Source organism: Daucus carota, chromosome 5 (assembly GCF_001625215.2).
Source record: "Daucus carota subsp. sativus chromosome 5, DH1 v3.0, whole genome shotgun sequence".
Taxonomy (NCBI): domain Eukaryota; kingdom Viridiplantae; phylum Streptophyta; class Magnoliopsida; order Apiales; family Apiaceae; genus Daucus; species Daucus carota.
Genome location: NC_030385.2, coordinates 7,279,494 through 7,300,737, shown reverse-complemented (window position 1 = coordinate 7,300,737; position 21,244 = coordinate 7,279,494). Strand labels below are relative to the sequence as shown.

General features: G+C 36.0%; 4 protein-coding genes across 4 annotated transcripts; all 4 read left to right on the top strand.

Annotated features, from left to right (window-relative positions):
• On the top strand, positions 1 to 3,294 carry LOC108222842 (uncharacterized). Its single transcript, XM_017396771.2, has 2 exons — positions 1 to 2,046; positions 2,164 to 3,294. The coding sequence occupies exons 1-2, from the start codon at positions 154 to 156 to the stop codon at positions 3,052 to 3,054; spliced, it is 2,784 nt and encodes a 927-aa protein (XP_017252260.1). The 5' UTR covers positions 1 to 153; the 3' UTR covers positions 3,055 to 3,294.
• Positions 3,295 to 3,996: 702 nt separating this feature from the next.
• LOC108222843 (neutral ceramidase 2-like) lies at positions 3,997 to 7,151 on the top strand. Its single transcript, XM_064093228.1, has 9 exons — positions 3,997 to 4,253; positions 4,385 to 4,593; positions 4,694 to 4,999; positions 5,163 to 5,418; positions 5,526 to 5,784; positions 5,864 to 5,989; positions 6,107 to 6,170; positions 6,251 to 6,420; positions 6,580 to 7,151. The coding sequence occupies exons 1-9, from the start codon at positions 4,078 to 4,080 to the stop codon at positions 7,132 to 7,134; spliced, it is 2,121 nt and encodes a 706-aa protein (XP_063949298.1). The 5' UTR covers positions 3,997 to 4,077; the 3' UTR covers positions 7,135 to 7,151.
• Positions 7,152 to 8,369: 1,218 nt separating this feature from the next.
• LOC108222845 (cytoplasmic tRNA 2-thiolation protein 1) lies at positions 8,370 to 16,162 on the top strand. Its single transcript, XM_017396776.2, has 10 exons — positions 8,370 to 8,606; positions 8,762 to 8,876; positions 9,005 to 9,147; positions 9,665 to 9,784; positions 13,524 to 13,636; positions 13,724 to 13,816; positions 13,961 to 14,001; positions 14,403 to 14,469; positions 14,607 to 14,718; positions 15,731 to 16,162. The coding sequence occupies exons 1-10, from the start codon at positions 8,505 to 8,507 to the stop codon at positions 15,869 to 15,871; spliced, it is 1,047 nt and encodes a 348-aa protein (XP_017252265.1). The 5' UTR covers positions 8,370 to 8,504; the 3' UTR covers positions 15,872 to 16,162.
• Positions 16,163 to 16,832: 670 nt separating this feature from the next.
• Positions 16,833 to 17,538, top strand: LOC108222056 (uncharacterized). Its single transcript, XM_017395944.2, has one exon. It carries the CDS (start codon positions 16,882 to 16,884, stop codon positions 17,209 to 17,211), a length of 330 nt encoding a protein of 109 aa, XP_017251433.1. The 5' UTR covers positions 16,833 to 16,881; the 3' UTR covers positions 17,212 to 17,538.
• Positions 17,539 to 21,244: the final 3,706 nt, after the last annotated feature.

Genomic DNA, 21,244 nt, shown 5'->3' with positions numbered 1-21,244 from the left:
CTTGATTTCTCATCAACACTCAAAAGCAATAAACCAGCTCTCACTGCAAATACTATATACGATCACTCTTACTCACCTATTCACATACATTAACGATTTTACTAGATATATTTATACTTATTATTATACATTTTGTATATTCTTGATACTGAAATGGCAGGACATGGTGCACACTACTCGGCTCCGGTTGATGAATGCGAAAAGCCTGTGATTGTGGCTGTTGTCCAAGTGGAGACTTGTGAAGAGCCGAAAGAGAGCTTGAAGGAGAAGATTCATGAGAAGCACGAGGAAGTTGAGGCCAAGGTTCATGAGCTCGAACACAAGATTCATGAGAAAGAGCATGAGTTGAAGGAGAAGATTCATGAGAAACATGACGAGGTCAAGGACAAGATTGCGGAGAAGCATCTTGAGATGGAGGAGAAGAAGTACTTGAAGGATCATAAGGTGGATGCTTATCTTCTTCCCACAGGACATTGTGATGAGAGTGTGCTGGTGGTTGTTGAACCGGAGGAAAGCTTGAAGGACAAGATTCATGATAAGGAGCATGAGATTAAGGAGAAGATTCATCATGAGCACGAAGAGATTGAGGAGAAGATTCATGAGGCCGGAGAGAAGATTCACCACAAGCATGAGGAGGTTGAGGCCAAGATTCATCATAAGGAGCATGAGATTAAGGAGAAGATTCATCATGAACATGAAGAGATCGAGGAGAAGATTCACGAGGCCGGGGAGAAGATTCACCACAAGAATGACGAGATCAAACACAAGATTGAGGAGAAGCATTATGAGATCAAAGAGAAGGAGCATGAGCTTAAGGAGAAGATCCATGAAAAGCATGAAGAGGTCAAGGACAAGATTGCTGAGAAGCATTTAGAGATGGAAGAGAAGAAATACTTGAAAGACCACAAGGTTGATGCATATCTTCTTCCTACTGGCACTTGTGATGAGAGTGTGCTAGTCGTTGTTGAGCCCGAGGAAAGCTTGAAGGACAAGATTCATGATAAGGAAATTGAGATTAAGGAGAAGATTCACCACAAGCATGATGAGGTTGAGGCCAAGATTCATCATAAAGAACATGAGCTCAAGGAGAAGATCCACCACGAGCATGAAGAGATTAAGGAGAAGATTCATGAGGCCGGAGAGAAGATTCATCATAAAGAACATGAGCTCAAGGAAAAGATCCACCACGAGCATGAAGAGATTAAGGAGAAGATTCATGAGGCCGGAGAGAAGATTCACCACAAGCATGAGGAGATCCAAGAAAAAGAACATGAGATTGCAGAGAAAATCCATGGAAAGCATGAAGAGGTCAAGGACAAGATCGCTGAGAAGCATTATGAGATGGAAGAGAAGAAATACATGAAGGATCACAAGGTTGATGCGTATCTTCTCCCAACCGAAACATGTGAGGAAAGTGTGCTACTAGTTGTTGAACCAGAAAAGAAGAAGAGCTTTGTCGAGAAGATCAAAGAGAAATTTCACCACCACCATGACAAAGCCGAGACTTGTGAAGAACCTAAAGAGAGTTTAAAGGAAAAGATTCACGACAAAGAACATGAAGTTAAGGAGAAGATCCACCACAAACATGAGGAGGTTGAGGAGAAGGTTCATGAGAAAGAACATGAGCTCAAAGAGAAGATCCACCACGAGCACGATGAGGTTGAGGAGAAGATTCATGAGGCTGAAGCAAAACTTCACCATAAGCACGAGGAGATCAAAGAGAAAGAACATGAGATTGCAGAGAAGATCCACGAGAAACATGAAGAGGTCAAAGAAAAGATTGCTGAGAAGCATGATGAAATCAAAGAGAAAGAACATGAAATTGCAGAGAAGATCCATGAGAAACATGAAGAGGTCAAGGACAAGATTGCTGAGAAGCATCTAGAGATGGAAGAGAAGAAATACTTGAAGGAGCACAAGGTTGATGCATATCTTCTTCCAACTGAAACATGTGACGAAAGTGTCCTAGTTGTTGTTGAACCTGAAGAGAAGAAGGGCTTTGTGGAGAAGATCAAAGAGAAACTTCATCGATCCGACTCTTGCTCAGTAAGTGCTACTTACCAATATTGACAGGATATATAGGACTCATATGTACTGAAAAATATAGTAATCCTGTATATATTATTGTTCACTTAATTCTTACGTTCATATTTTGTGATTCAGTCAAGTGATGAGGAAGAAAGCTTGAAGGAGAAGATCCACGATAAAGAGCATGAGATTAAAGAGAAGATTGAGAACAAGCATCATGAGGTCGAGGAGAAGATTCACCACAAGGAGCATGAGATCAAAGAGAAGCTCGACCACAAGCATGACGAGGTTGAGGGAAAGATTCACGAGGTTGAAGCAAAGATCCACCAGAAACACGAGGAGATCAAGGACAAGGTTGAGGAGAAACACCACGAGATTGAAAACAAGATCCATGAGAAACATGAAGAGATCAAAGACAAGATTGCTGAGAAGCATTATGAAATGGAAGAGAAGAAGTACTTGAAGGATCACCAGGTTGAGGCCTATCTTCTTCCAACCGAAAAATGTGATGAGAGTGTGCTAGTTGTTGTCGAACCTGAAGAGAAGGAGAGCCTCAAGGAGAAGATTCAAGACAAGCATCACGAGATCCAAGAGAAGATCCACGACACTGAAGAAAAAATTCATGAAAAGAATGAAGAGATCAAAGAGAAGATCCAGAACAAGCACCATGAGCTCGAGGAGAAGATCCACAACACTGAAGAGAAGATTCATGACAAGAATCAAGAGATCAAAGAGAAGATTCAGGAAAAACATCATGAGATCGAAGAGAAGATTCACGACAAACATGACAAGGTTGATGCACCAGTAGTGACATACCAAGAAACTGAAGAAGTTGTGTACTCCCCACCTGCTGTCAGTGTGGAGTACGCTGCCACCGCTACTGTTGGATACGAGCCTGTTAAGGAGAAAAAGACCTTCATTGAGAAGATCAAAGAGCACATTCCCGGCCTACACCACAGCAAGAGCAGTAGTCATGAAGCCGAGAAAGAGAAGCTGGTGAAAGAGAAGAAAGACTCTGCATACTAGTGACTTCTTCTTCATCGGCTAAATCAAAGCAGAGTTGAAGATGATGGTGTGGTTTTTATTGGATTCGATTTGAGTTTGGTTCTTGTATTTATTTTTATCATGATGTTCATGATAGGGTGCATTACTATTTCGTTTTGTTTTTGCTATTTGTAAGTGATTTCTTTGTATAAGTTTCAACTCCATAGGTATGTTATGGAGTTGCTGCAGAATAATAAAAGTATTTATTACATTGTTTTGTAATGTTCTAATCTGCTTGCATGCATTATACATCAATTGGTATCTTACAAAAACACATATTACTGGAGAATAGCTTAATCTTGAGCACTGAAGCTGCTAAATTTATCCAGAATTGTGCTGAAAGCAGGAAGTACTAACAAACTTAGTTATAAAGAAGGGCAGAAAAGTAATTAGAAGGACGCGATAAGGGGCCAACAAGTCTTTTCCACCCAACTGAAAAACTGATTTGTATGTTTTGAACAGCACTGTGGTTTTATGATTCATCAAGTTAAACTCTTTATCAGTGTCTGATATTGACATATAACTAAAGTCGCGTCTTTCATTTTCTACGAGTACTGACTCTCTTTGAAAACAGAGACCAAAAAACTGTATTCCATAATCGACGATTTTTAATCCTCAGTGGGAATGCTAGAGGCCTAGAGAATATCTGTAAGATAATTCTGATCAAACGATTAAGGTTTGTTTAGATTACCTTAAACTGGAATAATTTAACTTAATACAAACTACATGCGGACTAACCCAAGTATTATTCTCTTGTAAATTGTAATCATTTTCAAAACTACAAGAAATTCCTAGCCGATCAAGTCCACAGCAGGTATAAAACTCTAAGCACATTCCTAACGGACGAAACATCTGATAAAAATGATTAGCAAAAATTACCAAAACACATTTTACTGTCTTTTTGTTGTCGCAGTGCTTGGTCTATTGTATGGTAGTAGTGCTAGTGGAGAGTATTTGATCGGAGTAGGAAGCTATGACTCAACTGGCCCAGCCGCGGGAGTTAACATGATGGGATATGGTAACATGGATCAAGTCACTGGTGGTGTACATTTTCGACTGAGAGCAAGGGCGTTTGTTGTGGCCGAGAGCTCAGGAGGTTCCAGATTTGCATTTGTTAATCTCGACGCTGGCATGGCCTCACAACTTGTCACAATTAAAGTTCTTGAAAGACTTCAGAAGAGGTGACTTACTCTTTTTAGATGACTACAAAAGCATAAATCATTCTAGACTAAGCGCGCTAGCTGCATTATATTATTCGGATTAAAAATTATTTTGAGAGTTCAAGAATCTGACTTAGCTGATTTCTATGAAGGTATGGGAAATTGTATACTGAAGAGAATGTGGCAATCAGTGGAACCCATACTCATGCTGGTCCAGGGGGGTATTTACAGTATGTTGTTTATATTATAACTTCTCTTGGTTTTGTGCCACAATCATTTGAAGCTATCTTAACAGCTATTGAATTGAGTATTGTTCAAGCTCATGAAAATCTCAAGCCTGGTTCCATTTTCATCAACCAAGGTACCATCTAGTGTTCCTAGAGTAAGCTCAATCAAAAAGTTTTCAATCATTTCACTGTAAAATCTTGTAGTTTCTTATAATGGACTCATAAATTGAGCAGGAGATTTGGTTAATGGAGGAGTAAATAGGAGCCCAAGTGCGTATTTATTCAATCCTCCAGAGGAGAGAGCGAGGTATGCACAAAATGTTGATACACAGATGACACTATTGAAGTTTGTGGATGGAAAGAGTGGAAAGAGCATTGGTGCATTCAACTGGTTTGCCACACATGGAACCTCCATGAGCCGAGACAATAAGCTCATCAGTGGTGATAACAAGGGGGCTGCAGCTAGGTTCTTTGAAGACTGGTTTTCTTCCTCCACTAACAGTACCTCCATTCGTCAGAACTACTTCAACAACAAATTTAGTATGTCTTCTTTTGTACAAATTTGCTAGAGCGCTTCTGACAAAAATAAATAAAATTTTCTAAAGCGCTTTCTTTTTCACAACTTCTCCCTGTTATTCTTTGAAAGTTCTAGTAGTGGTGTTCAGAAGCACTACTGATTTATTCTTGCACATTTGTATGACAGACAAAAAGGCCTTTATACAGAAAGCATCAGAGATTAAAGCCACAGGGGGTCAACCTTGCGGTAATTCAACCAGTCAAGAATCCAAGGTAAGGAAAAATGATGGAACACGATTCGTTGGTGCATTTTGCCAATCTAATGTGGGAGATGTCAGTCCCAATGTTCTTGGAGCATTTTGCACCGACAGTGGTCTACCTTGTGATTTCAATCATTCATCGTGTCATGGAAATGATCTGCTCTGTGTTGGACGAGGCCCTGGGTAATAAAATAAACTATCTTGCATAGCATGCTAGATTAGAAAGGAAAAATAATGAACAGTTATATTTGTCTAATTAATAAGGATGCAAGTATTTCTGATTATTATAGGTATCCAGATGAAACACTTAGCACACAGATCATAGGAGAGCGGCAGTTTCAGAAGGCTGTGGATCTATTTACATCTGCTAAAGAAGAATTAACAGGAAAAATCGACTACAGACATGTCTATTTGAACTTTACAGATATTGAGGTGGAACTAGAGGGAAACAAAGTTGTTAAAACTTGTCCAGCAGCTCTTGGCCCGGGTTTTGCTGCTGGCACTACTGATGGCCCTGGTGCTTTCGGTTTTCAACAAGGCGACACAAAGGTCCATTTCATCAAATTTGAGAGTTCCTTCTTTCATCTCCTATTAAAAGTAATAATTGAGTTGAGGAATTTTAATGCAGATCAACAAATTTTGGAAAAAACTGAGAGATGTACTTAAAGAACCAAGCCAGTACCAAGTGGAGTGTCAAAAGCCAAAGAGTGTTTTGCTTGACACCGGTGAAATGTCCTGGCCTTATGCATGGGCGGTAATACTTGATAGCGACTCCTAATACCTCTTTTATCTCATAAGCAAAACAAATATTACAAATTTCATAAAATCTAACTGCTACTTAAGATTATTCCAATTATTTTTATGTAAACAGCCGGCAATTCTTCCAATTCAAATTCTGAGGTTGGGTAAACTAATCATTTTATCAGTACCAGGAGGTTTGTCATAGTAACACCTTTATGCTACTTATTAGTAATCGAAGCTCCATCTAGTAACTTGATTTGTTTAATTCCGGCAGAGTTCACAACAATGGCTGGCCGAAGACTGAGGGAGGCAGTTAAGCAAACACTGATAACCAATGGAAATGGACAATTTGATGAGGACACACAAATCGTGATTGCAGGCTTATCCAACACCTATTCACAATATATTGCTACTTTTGAGGAGTACAAGCAACAACGATACGAGGTAGGTGGTATTTGCATGAAAATTCATCACAAAAATAGCAGTAACTGATTCATCTCCAAGAGAAATAGTAATATTTTGTGCATTATGCCAAAGCTATAAACAAAATCTTATATAGCACTCGTTTTTTTGTTTATGCTCTGTCATGTTCTACGCGTGCAGGCTGCATCAACACTCTATGGTCCTCACACATTATCAGCATACATCCAAGAATTCAACAAACTAGCAAAATCAATGGCGAAAGGTGAAAATCCTCCCACCACCGGTTTATTACCACCCGATCTCTCATCAGTGCAAATAAGCTTGGTAACAGACCCCTCAGGCGACTCACCTCCCCCTGGCAAAAAATTTGGGGACATGCAACAAGACATAAAGCAACCGAAGAGCGGATCATTCAGAAAAGGAGACAAGCCTAGCGCCACGTTTTGGAGTCCAAACCCGAGGTACGATCTATTGACAGAAGGCACATTTGCAGTAGTAGAAATGCTTCAAGGCCAACGATGGAGCCCTGCATATGATGACGATGATTTCTCATTGTACTTCAAATGGAATCAAGATAATAGTACTTTGTTTGGATTAGGAAACATAGAATGGGAAGTGCCAGAGGATGTCATCTCCGGGGTATATCGTTTGAGGCATTTTGGTTCTTCAAAGAAAACAAAAGACTCTCCTGTAGAATATTTTACAGGTGCATCTAGTGCATTCACAGTGTCTTGAAAGTTTATGTAACAGTCTCCACGAGTTCATGTCGTAGATCAGGACCGGCTCATGAGACTTTGGGGCCACATGCGAATTAATAAAACGAGGCTTTAATTTTTTAAAAAAAATAATATTTAATTAATAATATAAATATAAAATTTTCAATATTTAAATATTACAAACATAAAAAAAACTATAGTAGAATTGGTATAAAAATACTATAGCACTCCGTTGATTACTATATTTAAAAATAATATGTTACTGTAGTTATAACAAAAATTTATATTTTTTGTTAATGAGTGAAATCTTTTTCGGATTACATTATGCTATGAAGCGATGTTGAAGGCAAACATATCAACATTTTTATATTTAGATTGCTGCAATATTTTTTGGAATTTTCGAACATATTTCTGACGTTATAATGTGTATACACATGATAACAAGAAATAACGAATAAATGACAATTAACTAATAAAAAGTTATGGCAAATAAAAATTGAGAATTATAATTAATCGATTATCTTAATCTATCAATTTACTTTTTATTTTTATATTTCAAATCAAAATATAATTAATAAACTAATTATTATTTTTTTGAAATTAATAAGATAGATCAAAAAAATTTAGATTAAAGCTTTACTCCTTACTTGACCGTGAGCGCCAGGATGTGATTCGAGTCCAGCAAAACGTGTTTCAAGCCGAACGTAATTGGAGACAAGTTTAATTTAGTCGAGACGGCTCGTTTAGATGATCGAGCCTACTCGACTCGTTTAATTTCATGAGACGAGTCGAGTCGACTCGTTTAGTTAAACGAGCCAGTGTTGATGAGTCGAGCGAGTCAACTCATTTAATTTTACACTTAATCGAGTCTAAACCTATACCCGAACTCGGTTCGTTTAATTGAGTCGGTTCATTTAATTAAACGAGGCAAAGTTTTTACCCGAATTCGGCTTGTTCAAGGATAGAGTCGATCAGAGCCCTGCCCACTTAAACGAGTCGCCCAACCCGAATGAGCGTCATAAAAGTTTGGGTGTTGACCCTAAATACCGCATATATTCATCATTAATGGCCTGAATATCAGAACTCAAAAAAATGAACTCAAATACCATTCAGTAACGTCAACGTTTCCTGTTATTTTGGGCATTGTTTCAATAATACGAGAGATTTGAGGCCATTTTTTTTTATTTTTGAGTAAAAAAAGTTTTTGTAATTGGCTGCTAGGTTTTGCAACGTGTCCATTACCTAACCCAACTTGCGGAAATTCGAATTGTTTGTTGCAAGCCTCTAAACAATCCAATTAAGTTGATAGTTTAATTCCCTCCCTCTGTCATATCACGGTGTTTGCTCTCCATCTGACACAATCCAACACAAATTAGCAATCACCGATTAATGGAGTCCAAGGCAACAGCGCAGAGCAGCGGCCGGGTTCGTAATTGCTCTATTTGTAATCAAACTAAGGCGGCTCTCAAACGACCTAAAACCCTTGAACAAGTAACTTTTTTATTTAACTTCTTTTTTACTTATTACTATATCTTCTCACTTGTATTACTCTTTTGATGCTTATGTTATCACCTGCAAGAATTCAATTCATAAATATGTTAGGATCCCTTTTTTTTTTTTTTTTTTGAAATGTTATGGTCTTGAAGATTTGCAGGGAGTGTTTCTATCAAGTTTTCGAAGATGAGATTCATAGAGTTATTGTCGATAACCATCTTTTTAAGCCTGGAGAACGTATCGCTATTGGAGCTTCCGGTGGAAAAGGTTTTTGTCTACTAAAACCCCTCAATTTATGATAACTTTTGTATACTCAGAATTGTCTTACTGTTTAGTGATATATGATGAGTTCTGGAGTCATGGATTTTATTACTTAGTTATAATCGTATGTGCAGATTCAACTGTGCTTGCTTATGTTATGGCTGAATTAAATCGTCGCCATAACTATGGTCTGGATCTCTTTCTGTTATCCGTTGATGAAGGAATCACTGGCTACAGGGATGATTCACTTGAAACAGTCAAAAGAAATGAGATTCAGGTTTCAAAGATCTTTATGTATTAATTATGATCTTGTGATCATGTTATTAACTTATACTCGTCTTCCTGTTCTTTACTTGGTAACTTCTAATTGTTGATTGGGAGGGTAGTACACAACTACACATTTCTGAGTTCTGCATTTATTTGTATCTACTATTGTTCTACGTATTGGTTTAATAATTGAACTGAATGTATGATTTTTCCCACATTATATATGTAGGATAAAAAATTTGTCTGGCTTTCTGTGCACATGGCCCTTTTTCTCTCTCACCGTCATTTTAGTGATATATCCTTGTATATGGCATCGGCCACAGACCTCCCTTTCCATGAACATATATGGACTCTTTCCCTCCATTGACAATATCAGTTATAGGTGTTATACAATATCGTTGCTCCATGCTCACTTGCAAGATTATTAACTCAATCTCTTTTTGTTATATGTTCATCTAATCATCTTGTGTATTACTTTATAGTTTATATTTAAAAATGCAAATAATACTTTTTGTTTTTCCCTTCAGTATGGCCTCCCATTAAAAGTTGTTTCGTATAAAGATTTGTATGGATGGACCATGGATGAGATAGTAAAGATGATAGGCTTGAAGAATAACTGCACATTTTGTGGTGTCTTCCGCCGCCAGGTATCATTCTGTGATCAAAAAAGGGGCACAAATATACGTCAATAATCTTTTGTTCTTGGTCACTTTATGAAACAATGGACTTCAAAACATTAGTCAATAAGAATATTTTAACGCCCAAAACTTCCAATGAAAATATAATCGAGAATTTTGTAAATAGAAGGCAACTTCTGCTTCGTTTTCCCTGGGGAAAATTGCAAAAAGTTCAAAACTTTGCTTTACTTTTAAAACACCAAAGATACCACCAGGTCGTATATCCATATGTATGCCATCGGGGATGGTTTAACTCTAGTTCATTCCTTAATGCTTTCGTTATTCCTGCTTCAGCTCAACTGAAAATATTGCAATAGCAAGAGTGAGTGATTTTAATGCTCAGCAAGTAAAACTCAAAACTATTTGCAAAAATGAAATTGAATTAAGAACTGTCATATACAAATAATATATATCTTTGTCTTTGTGATAGAATTGTATAAAAGAATGAATTAGAATTTACCAAATATGAGTGATGCAAAGATCATAAATATATAGGCATGTATGTATAATATGTACAGTTCCATTTACAGTCAAATGATTCATGAACAAAGAGATGAATCCAACAAATGATGTGAATATCATAAAGTTTAATATACTTCAATGTGAATTATATGTAGGTTCTGGGCTATGAACTTTTGTATATACAGTGATTTACTCTTCCAAGTTCACGTGCCTTTCCTGTTCACCTGTTAAGTCCTTGTTAACTATTTCTTCCTCCACTTGTAAGAAGTGAAATCTAGGGCACTCAGACTAGTACCAGCAATATCGTTTTCCGAATTCCGATCCCTACAAACATATGTTTCTCTACTCTTCTGTGTTTAACAACTAGCTTAGTGGCCTACTAGGCAAGTTAATTATTAATGACCTTTATAAAGTGTGATATCACTCATCAGTGCCATATCCTGATATCACTCATCACTCATCAGGGTCATATCCTATCACAAGTACACTACATAGGTGATCTCTGACCAAGGGTTTTACTTTTAATCTTGTATATGTTGATTTTATCTTACTAATGGCAGTAGATAATCTGTTAAGAATATTTGACTCGATGAATATTATATAAATTATTCTTATATATGATATGGCGATTTCTACACATTTGTAATCTGTAAGAAGCCTTAAGTTGCCCCCCTTCAAACGAGATGTATCACTTGGGACGTGTATAGTTTGGTGGGAGATTATGAAGTTCTAAATTTCATATCTTTAAATTAGAAGATCACAGCGGAAGATAATATAGGTCCGGTTCCCTAACAAGTGATTGATGCTACCTAAATTTTTCCGGAAGGCATTAAGCTTAAATTATTCTTCCGGAAGGCATTAAGCCTAAATTTTAACATGAATGGAGGGGACTAAGTCTACCAGCCGAAAATGGAGCACTTTAGGGTTTTTGCCTACCAGTGAGAAAAAACGCTGGTTAATTTTTGCTAACAAGCAATATTTTGACCAGCTGCAAATAAATAATATTCAACTTTGAGTGGACCAAGGAACTGTTATTCCAATTTATATTAATGCACTTGGATATAAGAATTTTGATGTAAGAGAATGAGTAGCAGGAGTATAGAAAATAGAATTGAACTGAAGCTAGCGACGGGCTTAATAAAATAATCTTTGATAAATTTATATAAGTTAAATGACTATTTTATAGTCTGGGCATTGACATTTATAAATGCTGCTGTCCTGAGAATGTAAAATATTATCTCAGTGTGCCACTTTTTTATAGTTTACTGGTCATGACCATGAGTTATCACCATATGTGAAACGAGGCTTGCTCTGATTCTCGCAAGTATAACCTGCAGACCTCCTTATCTGCTAGGTAGATGACCTGAACCAAAGTTTCAAATCTCAAAGTAATATGCCAGAGTTGGATAATACTTGTTTGATAGGGAAGCAAGTAGCAGCATGTCATGCTGGTCAGCTGTGTATGGCAGTTGCTGCGACTTTTATTTCGCATCAAGTGAATAACTTTGTACTGGCCAAGCATATATCTAAGTCTGAGAGGAACTTCAGATACAATAATGGTTGCACAGAAATGAAGACCTTTAACCTCAGTAATACAACTAAATACTTTATTGTGAGAAAGCATAAAGGAGACACTACAAGTATTCTCTTCTGGAACGTACTAGTACCCTCCTAGCCATACTATATTATGATTCAATATATTACTGGTGGTTATTTCTCTTATTTATGAGATAAGTTTACTTCCCATCCCAAAGTAAGCTCCTAGGGATCATACTATCAGACGCTTTACAGTGTAATGTGGCAAGTGCTGTAGATGAAGTCTTGACCATTTTTCTTCATCTACCAGGGAGAAAACATGATTTAAGATGAAAGCAGAGTAATAATTAATATAAATATGAATAGAAGATGAATTTGTGTATCCTGTTCCTGTAGCAGAAATGAACAGCCTTAATGAATTCATCTTAGGAGCGAGAGAAAATGTAACTCTGATTAGAAGTTGAGATCTGGAAATTATTATATGCAAGAGCATTTATAATCTATGTCAGCACCTTACAAGGAAATACTGTACTTGGCTTCTTTTCTTTCAACTAAGCTATATAATCAATGATTGAAGAGGGAAGTAATAACAGAAGATAATACATGTCAACATTTCCTAAGATTGTCAACACCAATCGACCACTACAATGGACCAACAAATTAAATATGCAAGCCCATACTCCAGGGCAGATTATAAAGAAACCACTACTTACCAATGCCGAACTAAGTGTGAAACAAATACTTTCAGTTTCAAACATCTCCTGAACAATTTAGCCGTTACGGAAAGCAGCCAAGTAGTTTCTTTGATCCCACTTGGTGTTCCTTTTCAGGGCATCTCTCAACTGACAACTCTCTATATATTCTTTGCATAAGTACTGCAGAAGAACTCACAATTCTATGTATCGTATTGAACCCACATCCACAGAACCTCGTAGTCAAAATTATGAAAACTAAGATGTGCTCTAAAAAGGTAGGTTCACAGAATACCGTAAATTAGAGTTTTCGTAATTGGACAGAGTGAATCTAGAATATTTTTTATTAATCGTCAAGCTTTCTTTTGCTCTGCTTATTTATTTAGTTTAATCGTTATAACCATGTTGGTTTCACTTCTCGATTCCCCTTCTCTGGTACGGTATGGTAGCCACTTCATAGAAATGTCTACACACTCGGTACACATATTTTTTTCAGACCTTGGTAGCTCAACATCTCTCTCCAACTTGCTGTAACCAAAAAAAGAAGAGAGAGTGCTATTCTCCATGTATATCTTCCATGCATCCATTTTCTCCTCTCTTATCCATCTTCCTGATTATTAAATTATATATTGACCTGAATTACTCATGCTAAGACTCCTGGTTATGCCCCGTGTCCTTTCTGGATACACATGAATACTACCTTGACTTGTTTACTGTGGTAAAAAAATTTAGGCTCAGAATTAAATAAGCAATACATTCAGCTTAATAATTAATGATGATAATCTTGTAATATCAATAATTAGATTCTTTAATCGAATGTTATATTTTTTGCTTTTTCTATCATTGAAAAAATTAATATCACATAGCCTGCTTTATAATTTATATATTTATTTTCTAAATTTTTGCTCAATATCATTGCTTCCCATTGATGCTTCCACTGAAATTTCCGGGTTATTACAAATATGCATCTTGCATGTTTGCCTATCATAACATTGAGTATGATTCCTTCTGTCTGGAAGGCCCTGGACCGAGGTGCTGCCTTGTTGAAAGTCGACAAAGTAGTTACAGGACATAATGCAGATGATATCGCAGAAACAGTTATCCTCAATATATTACGAGGTGACATTGCAAGGTAATATATCATATGAAGTTTGGTTGCTCTCTCTTCCCATATATTTCTGTCAAATAGTTGACTTAGTTTATGACCTCTATAATGTAGGCTGGGCAGGTGTACATCCATAACTACTGGTGAAGATGGACCAATTCCTAGATGCAAGCCTTTTAAATACACATATGAGAAGGAGATTGTTATATATCCTTTCTCAATGAGTTTGTATTACAATCTATTTTAGCTCGAATTTTTTGTTTATTTTTATTCTATATTATAAACCTTATTGTATTTAATTATAATAGTTAATTGATTTCTATTATTTGCAAAACTTTAACCTGATGGCACGTATGCGTACTTCAAAAAGCTGGACTACTTTTCCACAGAGTGTAAGTGTAAACAAATGCTCAGCTTTAGTATGTATTTTCCAGAAAGTTATGGATCTTAATAATATAGGATTATGCAACTTGGTTATTGGTAGAGTAACAGTATCTAGAATCTGTGTCCTTTTCACAAATTTTCTTTAGCTGTATCGTCGTTTATGTAGATGTTCTCTATATATTATAGTGCCCGGGATTTTTTTTATTACACAACCGTCCTCAATTTCTCGTGACGTCAGTCTCTTAGTTTACCATCAGTTTATCATTTTATAGCTCCAACTTCTGACTTTTCTCATAATAGTTTTCAGTAATACCAATATATACTGGAACATGTCTGTGCCCGTGTTAAATTTTAATCTACATTCTCATGTTATTATTTACTAGATTTTGGGTTTTCATTGTATATACAGGTATTTATTCTCCAAATGCTTATCGTGGTTTTGCTCGAGAGTTCATCAAGGATTTAGAGAGAATCAGGTTACCTTTATAATAGCTTCATACCTTCTCCAATTTCATGTTACTTGTTTATTGTTTACATTATATTGTACTTTCTTCAGTTTTATCTGTAAACGCTGCTGGTACTTTAAATATTATGCAATGGCTTGTTATTGCAGACCCAGAGCCATACTAGACATCATTAAATCGGGCGAGGATTTTAGGATTGCTACTTCTACAAAAATGCCAGAGCAAGGAACATGTGAACGCTGTGGCTATATATCTAGTCAGGTAGTTTTGTTGTCTGTTGATACTTTTTAAGGACAAACTTTTAGCTTAATATTGATGTTATATACTCGTATAATCAATTATTAGCTGATATTTGTTCATCTATTTGAACATCTATTCGGTTCACTCTTTCATCAGTGCACATACTCAACCAAATTTTCACATTTGCCTAGTTAGTGAATAACTGAATATGCTGGTAATTTGCCTGACAGTTTCGCATAGATATATACTGCACTTAATATTTACTATATTTTATACTTTCATTTGAGTTGCTCTGTAATATTTATTTGTTCCATTCCATTGCATCTACTCATACCTGCATCTATATCAATGGTGTAATGATGGGTATATACACTCATCTACATTTATTTATAATTTGTTTATTTATATTCTTATTTTGTTTATTTGTTCCATTCCATTGAATCTACATCATATAATATCACTGGTCAGCTTCAATTTTCTTAATGCATTTAATCAAATTTGTTAGCGGTGTTATGACATGTGGCTTCATCTGTTAAATCTTTGTTAGAATTAGATTCTGTCCGTCAAGAGTACACTTATAAGTACAGGTAATACTAGAAGATGCAATGTCTTCTACTCTGATATCATAATTAAATCTTGTGATTATATTTTACCATGGTTTGGGGAGTTGGGGATAGAAGAACAAAAAATGAAGTCTAAAGTTGTATAAATTTCAGGAATTAATATCTTTTTGCAGATCAAATGTTTTTTTTCGGCTTTACTTTTCTGAAGTAGGTTGGTGAATCTTTTAGCAAAAGGATGCATTTTGATGTCATTCTATTATCGCTTTATGTGGCGTGCTAATCGAAGGACAAAAAATGAAGTCTAAAGTTGTATAAATTCCAGGAAATAATATCTTTTTGCAGATCAAATGTTCTTTTTCTGCTTTACTTTTTTTAAGTAGTTTGGTGAATCTTTTAGTAAAAGGATGCATTTCGATGTCACCTTTATGTGGCGTGCTAATCATATATCTTTTTATCTCTTCTTCTTGAAGAAATGGTGTAAAGCTTGTGTTTTACTGGAGGGACTGAACCGGGGGTTGCCAAAGCTAGGAATTGGCCGCAGAGGTATAGATAATGAACGGAATAGTAGGAAGAGCATAGATAATAAAAAGTGTGGTAGCTTGGACTTTTAAGCCTAGGTTTTGGAGTTCTGGCAATTGTTGTGCCTGAAGTGTTCAGATTTTTGATAGAAGTTTGAAGATTTTTGATTAGAGGTTTTGGAGTTCTGGCAATAAGTAGGGGTGTTTTCTATAAGCTGAATTTCATTTAAACTTGTTGTAAAATTAAGTTTTGTAACAAATATTTTTGTAAACTTAAGAACAAGTTTGTTTAATGATGTTTGACAGAGAAAAGGTATTGGAATGCATTAATATAAGAATCCGGCCTGTCACCTGTGTGCCAATCGAGCTTATAACTTTTTTTTAGCATTTTGAGTTGCTTCTTTTTCTTGCGTATTGTTTGACAAAAGAAACAGATTTATTTTATTTTTTGAATTTTATTTTTAAATAAATAATCTGATCCCAAAAATTTGCGGATGATACACTTGGTATACTGGTAGGAAATAGGTGATTATTTGCTAATTAATAGTATAAAACAATTTTAAAAATAAAATTTTAAGTGGTAGTTAAAAACATCAGAAATGTGAAGAAAAAACAACCAAAACGACTTAGAGCAACTCCAAGGGAACACCTCCCTTACCTATAATGAGCCTACGTGGACAAAAATAGGGGTTGAAGTAAAAATTCTTCACTCCAACCATCCTCTCCTTACCTAAAATTTTTAGGTGAGAGAAAACAAAACCCTTTCTTTTGGGGATAGAAAAGTGAGCCCCTATTTCTTCCAACTCATCTCTTTCTCTCTCATTTTCTTTCATTTTTTATTTTCCCTCCTTTTTTTATCTACCCCACCATAGTAAAAGTTTTAATAAAATATTTTTTTCAAATATAGGGATAATTATAGGGAATACCATTAGAGTAAAACAAGTTTTTGCTTACTTATATTTTAGGTAATCATTATTTTATTATATTCTAGGGGTCAAAGATAAGTAACACCATTGGGGTTGCTCTTATAAGTACAGGGATGAGCAGCAAGTATATACGTATATATTTCGAAATCTGGGTCCAAGTACTAGTAGAGTGAAGGCATGTCGTCGTCAAATCCCTCAACCGCCGGCGGCGTGGAGAAAGCAAACAAATCACTGGGCTTCGTCGCCAACGCCATCAAAAGAAAAGACAGCTTCTTTCAGCTCTTCGTCATGACCGGAATTTTACTTCTCAGTCTCCGCTCCGCCGGCCAAAAGTACCGCCTTTACGAGCTCGAAGAAGACCACTACGCCCTCCAAGAAGAACAGAAAAGCCTCAAGGAGCGTATCGATCACATCAAAACTAGTCTCCTTGCTGAAGCCGCTCTCGAACCCTCCGGCCATTTCGCCAACAGGCTTCGCATTCTGTTTGGTAATGATAATAACAACTGAATTATAAAAATTAGGGCTTTTTTGTTTTTCAGTTGACAACGTGATTTGGTTGAGATTTAACAAGTTAGTTGCGTATTTTTGAGTAATAATTTGATGCTATTATGTTATGGCGTTTCGAGTAAGGGAAAAACTATTAAGTGGAGTATGATTTATGCAGTTTTACTGATGCTGTATCACACTTTGTAGAATTTTGAATTGTTTGTAAGTTTTGATAAGAGTTGCACGCCTAGGCTCTAGGGGTTCTTGCGCCTTGCTCCTTCTGTAACGCTCGGGAAAACTACTGTGATTTTGTTCATGACTATTTACCATGCTATTCTTTTACTATCATATGCTGTGTTTTTGCTATGTCACTTGAGTTAAATTTATGTTATAGTGGAGTATTGGTTTATTCCTAAATTGGGCTCCCGAAGGTTGATGAGGTTCAGGGAATTTAAATGTTGTTAATTACTAGTACTTGTTATCACTCGGAATGTTTTAGACTTTAGAGTATGGTTGGTAATTGAAGTCCTATTACTTAAGTTTAGTTAGGATTAGTCTAGGTTTATTTTCATTTTATGTCAATCCAGGTTGTTAAAAGTATCAGATCTCAGCTTATAATTGTCTTTTTTTCTGGGCCTTTTGTCTTTGAAACATTAAGACCTTACCTGTATCCTCTTTTTGTATAGACTTGTAAAACCTGTCCTACACCTATGGTCACGTGTTAAAATTCTATATTTGTCCGCAAAACCATTTCAAGTCCAGCGTAATTGAATAGATATGTTGGGGCTGCCATCTTGATAATGTAAATGGGTCAGGGTTATAAACATAGTAGGCCTAGATCTTTAAGTTATAAATTGATTAGAATTCAGTATGAAGAAGCAAGCTAATACATATTGTATTGTGCATATAAAGAGGTGGGTTAGAAACGAATTAAAGCTTAACTCCTCAATAGGGGACAAACAAGGATTGTGAAGAAGATAGGAATCTTACAATTTTCACATAGGTGAGGCTGTGACATCGTAGATGAGAACTTTTCAGCATATCTGAGCAAAGAAGGATATGTTAGAGTTAAGGGTGGGCTGGAGAGAGTAAACATCTTGTGTTAGACTTGTCTAATAGAGCAGGGTGGTTTTTTCTTATTAGTCATGTTTTGCATAACTTGCATGTCATAAGGTCAAAGCATTAATTTTGAAGGCCCAAAGTGGACCCATACTTGTAGGATAATGGGGAGACTCATTTTACTCCGAGGTGCATCTTTTAATCTTCCCTGGGCTTGAGGCATGCCTTGGACTTATTCCTTTAGTTCTGTTGGACAACCTTGTGCCTTAGTTAGGTGGTGGCAGCAATAACCTTATATCAAGTTGTGGGATAGATGACTAGAAGTTGCATGTGACGTAGTATGGTTAGCTTGAGACATTCACTCATAATTTCATAGTTTTTGTTAGGACTAGTATAGGTTTATTATCTCCAAGTTTAGAGCATTTAAGATTATTATAAAGTATTGTATCATGATTGTCATTCTGGAGGCTTTTGCCTTATTTATTAATTTTAAATCTTTTATCCCCTAGTTCTGTTCTTCTTCTATCATCAAGCCTTTGTAAAACACTAAAACCTGTCCTACATATTGATCAGGTTTTAAAAGTTCGCTTTTATCAGAATAGCGTATACAAGTCAAACAGTATTAAATAGATATGGAGTCGCTATCCTGTTATTGCAGGTCAGGGCTATAATTATGGTGATCTAGATGTCAAATTTGAGATTAAATCAGAATTCATTATGAAGCAGCAGCCAGCTAGCTGTTATAAAGTGGGCTGTGCATATATACTGAGGTTGGTTAGTTGGATTCTTGATTATTATTTGGCAGTTCCCACAAAAAAATAAGAGAAGTGTGTAATTTTAGAAGCCAGAGTTGTTTTACAAAAAGAATGGAGCTGTAGGGGTAGGAGTAAGATCTGATTGATTTTTACTCTCCACATTTTCTACTTCTGTGCGGGACATGCGGTAGGTATGTCTGGTTTGGTTTAGCCTTTCTGATGCATGAAAGTCCAGAAGAGTTGCGTGGAAGATGTGTAAATAAATTAAGTAAAAGAGATGAGATTTCTGAACCTAACACTGTTTCATGGAGGAGGAGAAACAAGTATTACAGAGAAGGCAAGAATCTCACTACTTTTAGTTAGGCGAGGTTATGAAATTTTGAAGAAAAACTTTTTCATTATATGAAGTAATGAGTTCAACAGATTAAATAGATATATGCAGTCAAATTTATTAAAAATTAGGGTTAGATTTGGTATCCTGATTGGATTGAAGCCCTACTATTGAAGGCCCAATCAAGGTCCAAGCTTGTCGAGCAAAGGTGATGCTCATTTAACTTAGTGATGCGTTAATAACGAAGCCTTACCCTAAGATCAAGGTATGCCTTGGGCATATCTACCTTTGGTTCTGTTAGAGAACCTTGAACTGGCAAGGTTATTGTAGCAATAGCCACATCTGTGTTTAATAGATGATAGAGACTAAATTTACATTGTGTAATATTTCTGTAGTGACCCTTGCATATCAATGTAGTTTGATTAGATGGATTCACATTCCAGATATTGTTCTGTACTCCTGTACACCACAGGAAACTGGAAAGAGAGTTCTTTAGAGCATCTGCAGGAAAGGAGTTAACTTAGATTCACCAATTAAGAAAAGATGTATTATTTTCAATACAGGGGTATCTGTTTTTTTTCCTAATAAATGTAGTTACTATTCTTTATGTGATCATTGTAAGAGTAATTCCCTGATAATAATTTTGTGGTTAGATTAATTCCGCAGCATGCTCTTTATTCTTGTCAGTAATATCTATAAATTAAATTCCATATAAGCTTAGGCAAGTTATTGAATTTCCTTTGTATTTCCAGTGAGGTAAGGTTTTTCCCTCAGCAATCAGATTCAAAATTCGAAAAAAAATAGATAGGTAATGATTATAGACAGCTTAAAAGTCTACTATCGCAATCACTTTTAGTTGGTCAAGTCTCTCTTTTATCTCCTTGAACATAATTAACAGGCAATTATGTGTATAATTTGGCAATCACTTTTTGTTTCTCTAAGTCTTTCTCTATTATGTTGATCAAATAATATCATCTTTTAGCCATGCTTTGTACAAATTCGGCCCCTAATTGCGGTCGGTGGTGCTATCAATGCTAGCTGCATCCTTTCCTCTTCTTATCTGGATGTTTAATGTTGCTTGTAGAAGAGTACATATATAGTGAAATTTCATATCAATAGTATCATCCGTAATTAAATTCGAAATTTCAAACAAAATGCGCAAGAGACTATGACCTTGTTTGGGAATTAGCGGTTAGCGATTAGTGGATCGAATCAGATGTTTTGACTAACTCTAGCTGATTTAAATAGATGTTTTGACTAGCGGATTGGATTAGCGGTTTATGGTAAAACTGTTTGGAAAATAGTTGTTCCCAAAAAACTCCTCAAAACAGCTTTTTGAAAATTAGTTTTTTGAGCCAAAATCTCTATTTCAATCCGCTAACTATCAAACACTAGCATTAAAACCTCTAATTTTAATACAAACCTCTAACTTCCAAACATGACCTATGTTTTTATACAAAAGTTACAGCAAATATGAATTGAAATATTCATCTCGAAAAGATTAAGCTCAGCTCAGTTCGACTCGATTGTTTAACTGCGCCTAAGCAATTGAAAGGCATGATAAAGAGAACGTCGGCAAACAAAAAGCACATGCCTTGTCCTTTACTAAGTGGTGATTTCCAGTGGAATGGAGGGGACATCCGCTTCTTCACATCTTTTTATATTTAATTCAAATTCGCAAGCAAAACTTTTCTGATTAATAGAAAATAATCTAATTCTTGAAGGAGGAAATTAAAAGGTTGAAAAAAACAAAATTTAAAACATGAAGAGTTGGGTGTTTTACAGCAGTTGGCGAAGACAACGTGATTACTGTTGTTTTGGTTTTTCACCTGTATCTGTTGGTGGTAGTGTGGTTTATCTTTTATAGACAAGAAATGGTCGGTAGGGTAATTTATCAAAGACGATCTGG

Excerpts from the sequence above, each read along its gene's own strand:
- LOC108222056 (XM_017395944.2), top strand. The coding sequence starts at position 16,882 with ATGTCGTCGTCAAATCCCTCAACCGCCGGCGGCGTGGAGAAAGCAAAC.
- LOC108222845 (XM_017396776.2), top strand. The coding sequence starts at position 8,505 with ATGGAGTCCAAGGCAACAGCGCAGAGCAGCGGCCGGGTTCGTAATTGC. Across the intron at positions 8,877-9,004 it reads TGGAGCTTCCGGTGGAAAAG|ATTCAACTGTGCTTGCTTAT; the intron begins GTTTTTGTCTAC and ends TCGTATGTGCAG. Across the intron at positions 14,002-14,402 it reads GGACTACTTTTCCACAGAGT|GTATTTATTCTCCAAATGCT; the intron begins GTAAGTGTAAAC and ends TTGTATATACAG.
- LOC108222842 (XM_017396771.2), top strand. The coding sequence starts at position 154 with ATGGCAGGACATGGTGCACACTACTCGGCTCCGGTTGATGAATGCGAA. Across the intron at positions 2,047-2,163 it reads ATCGATCCGACTCTTGCTCA|TCAAGTGATGAGGAAGAAAG; the intron begins GTAAGTGCTACT and ends TTTGTGATTCAG.
- LOC108222843 (XM_064093228.1), top strand. The coding sequence starts at position 4,078 with ATGATGGGATATGGTAACATGGATCAAGTCACTGGTGGTGTACATTTT. Across the intron at positions 5,785-5,863 it reads TTCAACAAGGCGACACAAAG|ATCAACAAATTTTGGAAAAA; the intron begins GTCCATTTCATC and ends ATTTTAATGCAG. Across the intron at positions 6,171-6,250 it reads CATTTTATCAGTACCAGGAG|AGTTCACAACAATGGCTGGC; the intron begins GTTTGTCATAGT and ends TAATTCCGGCAG.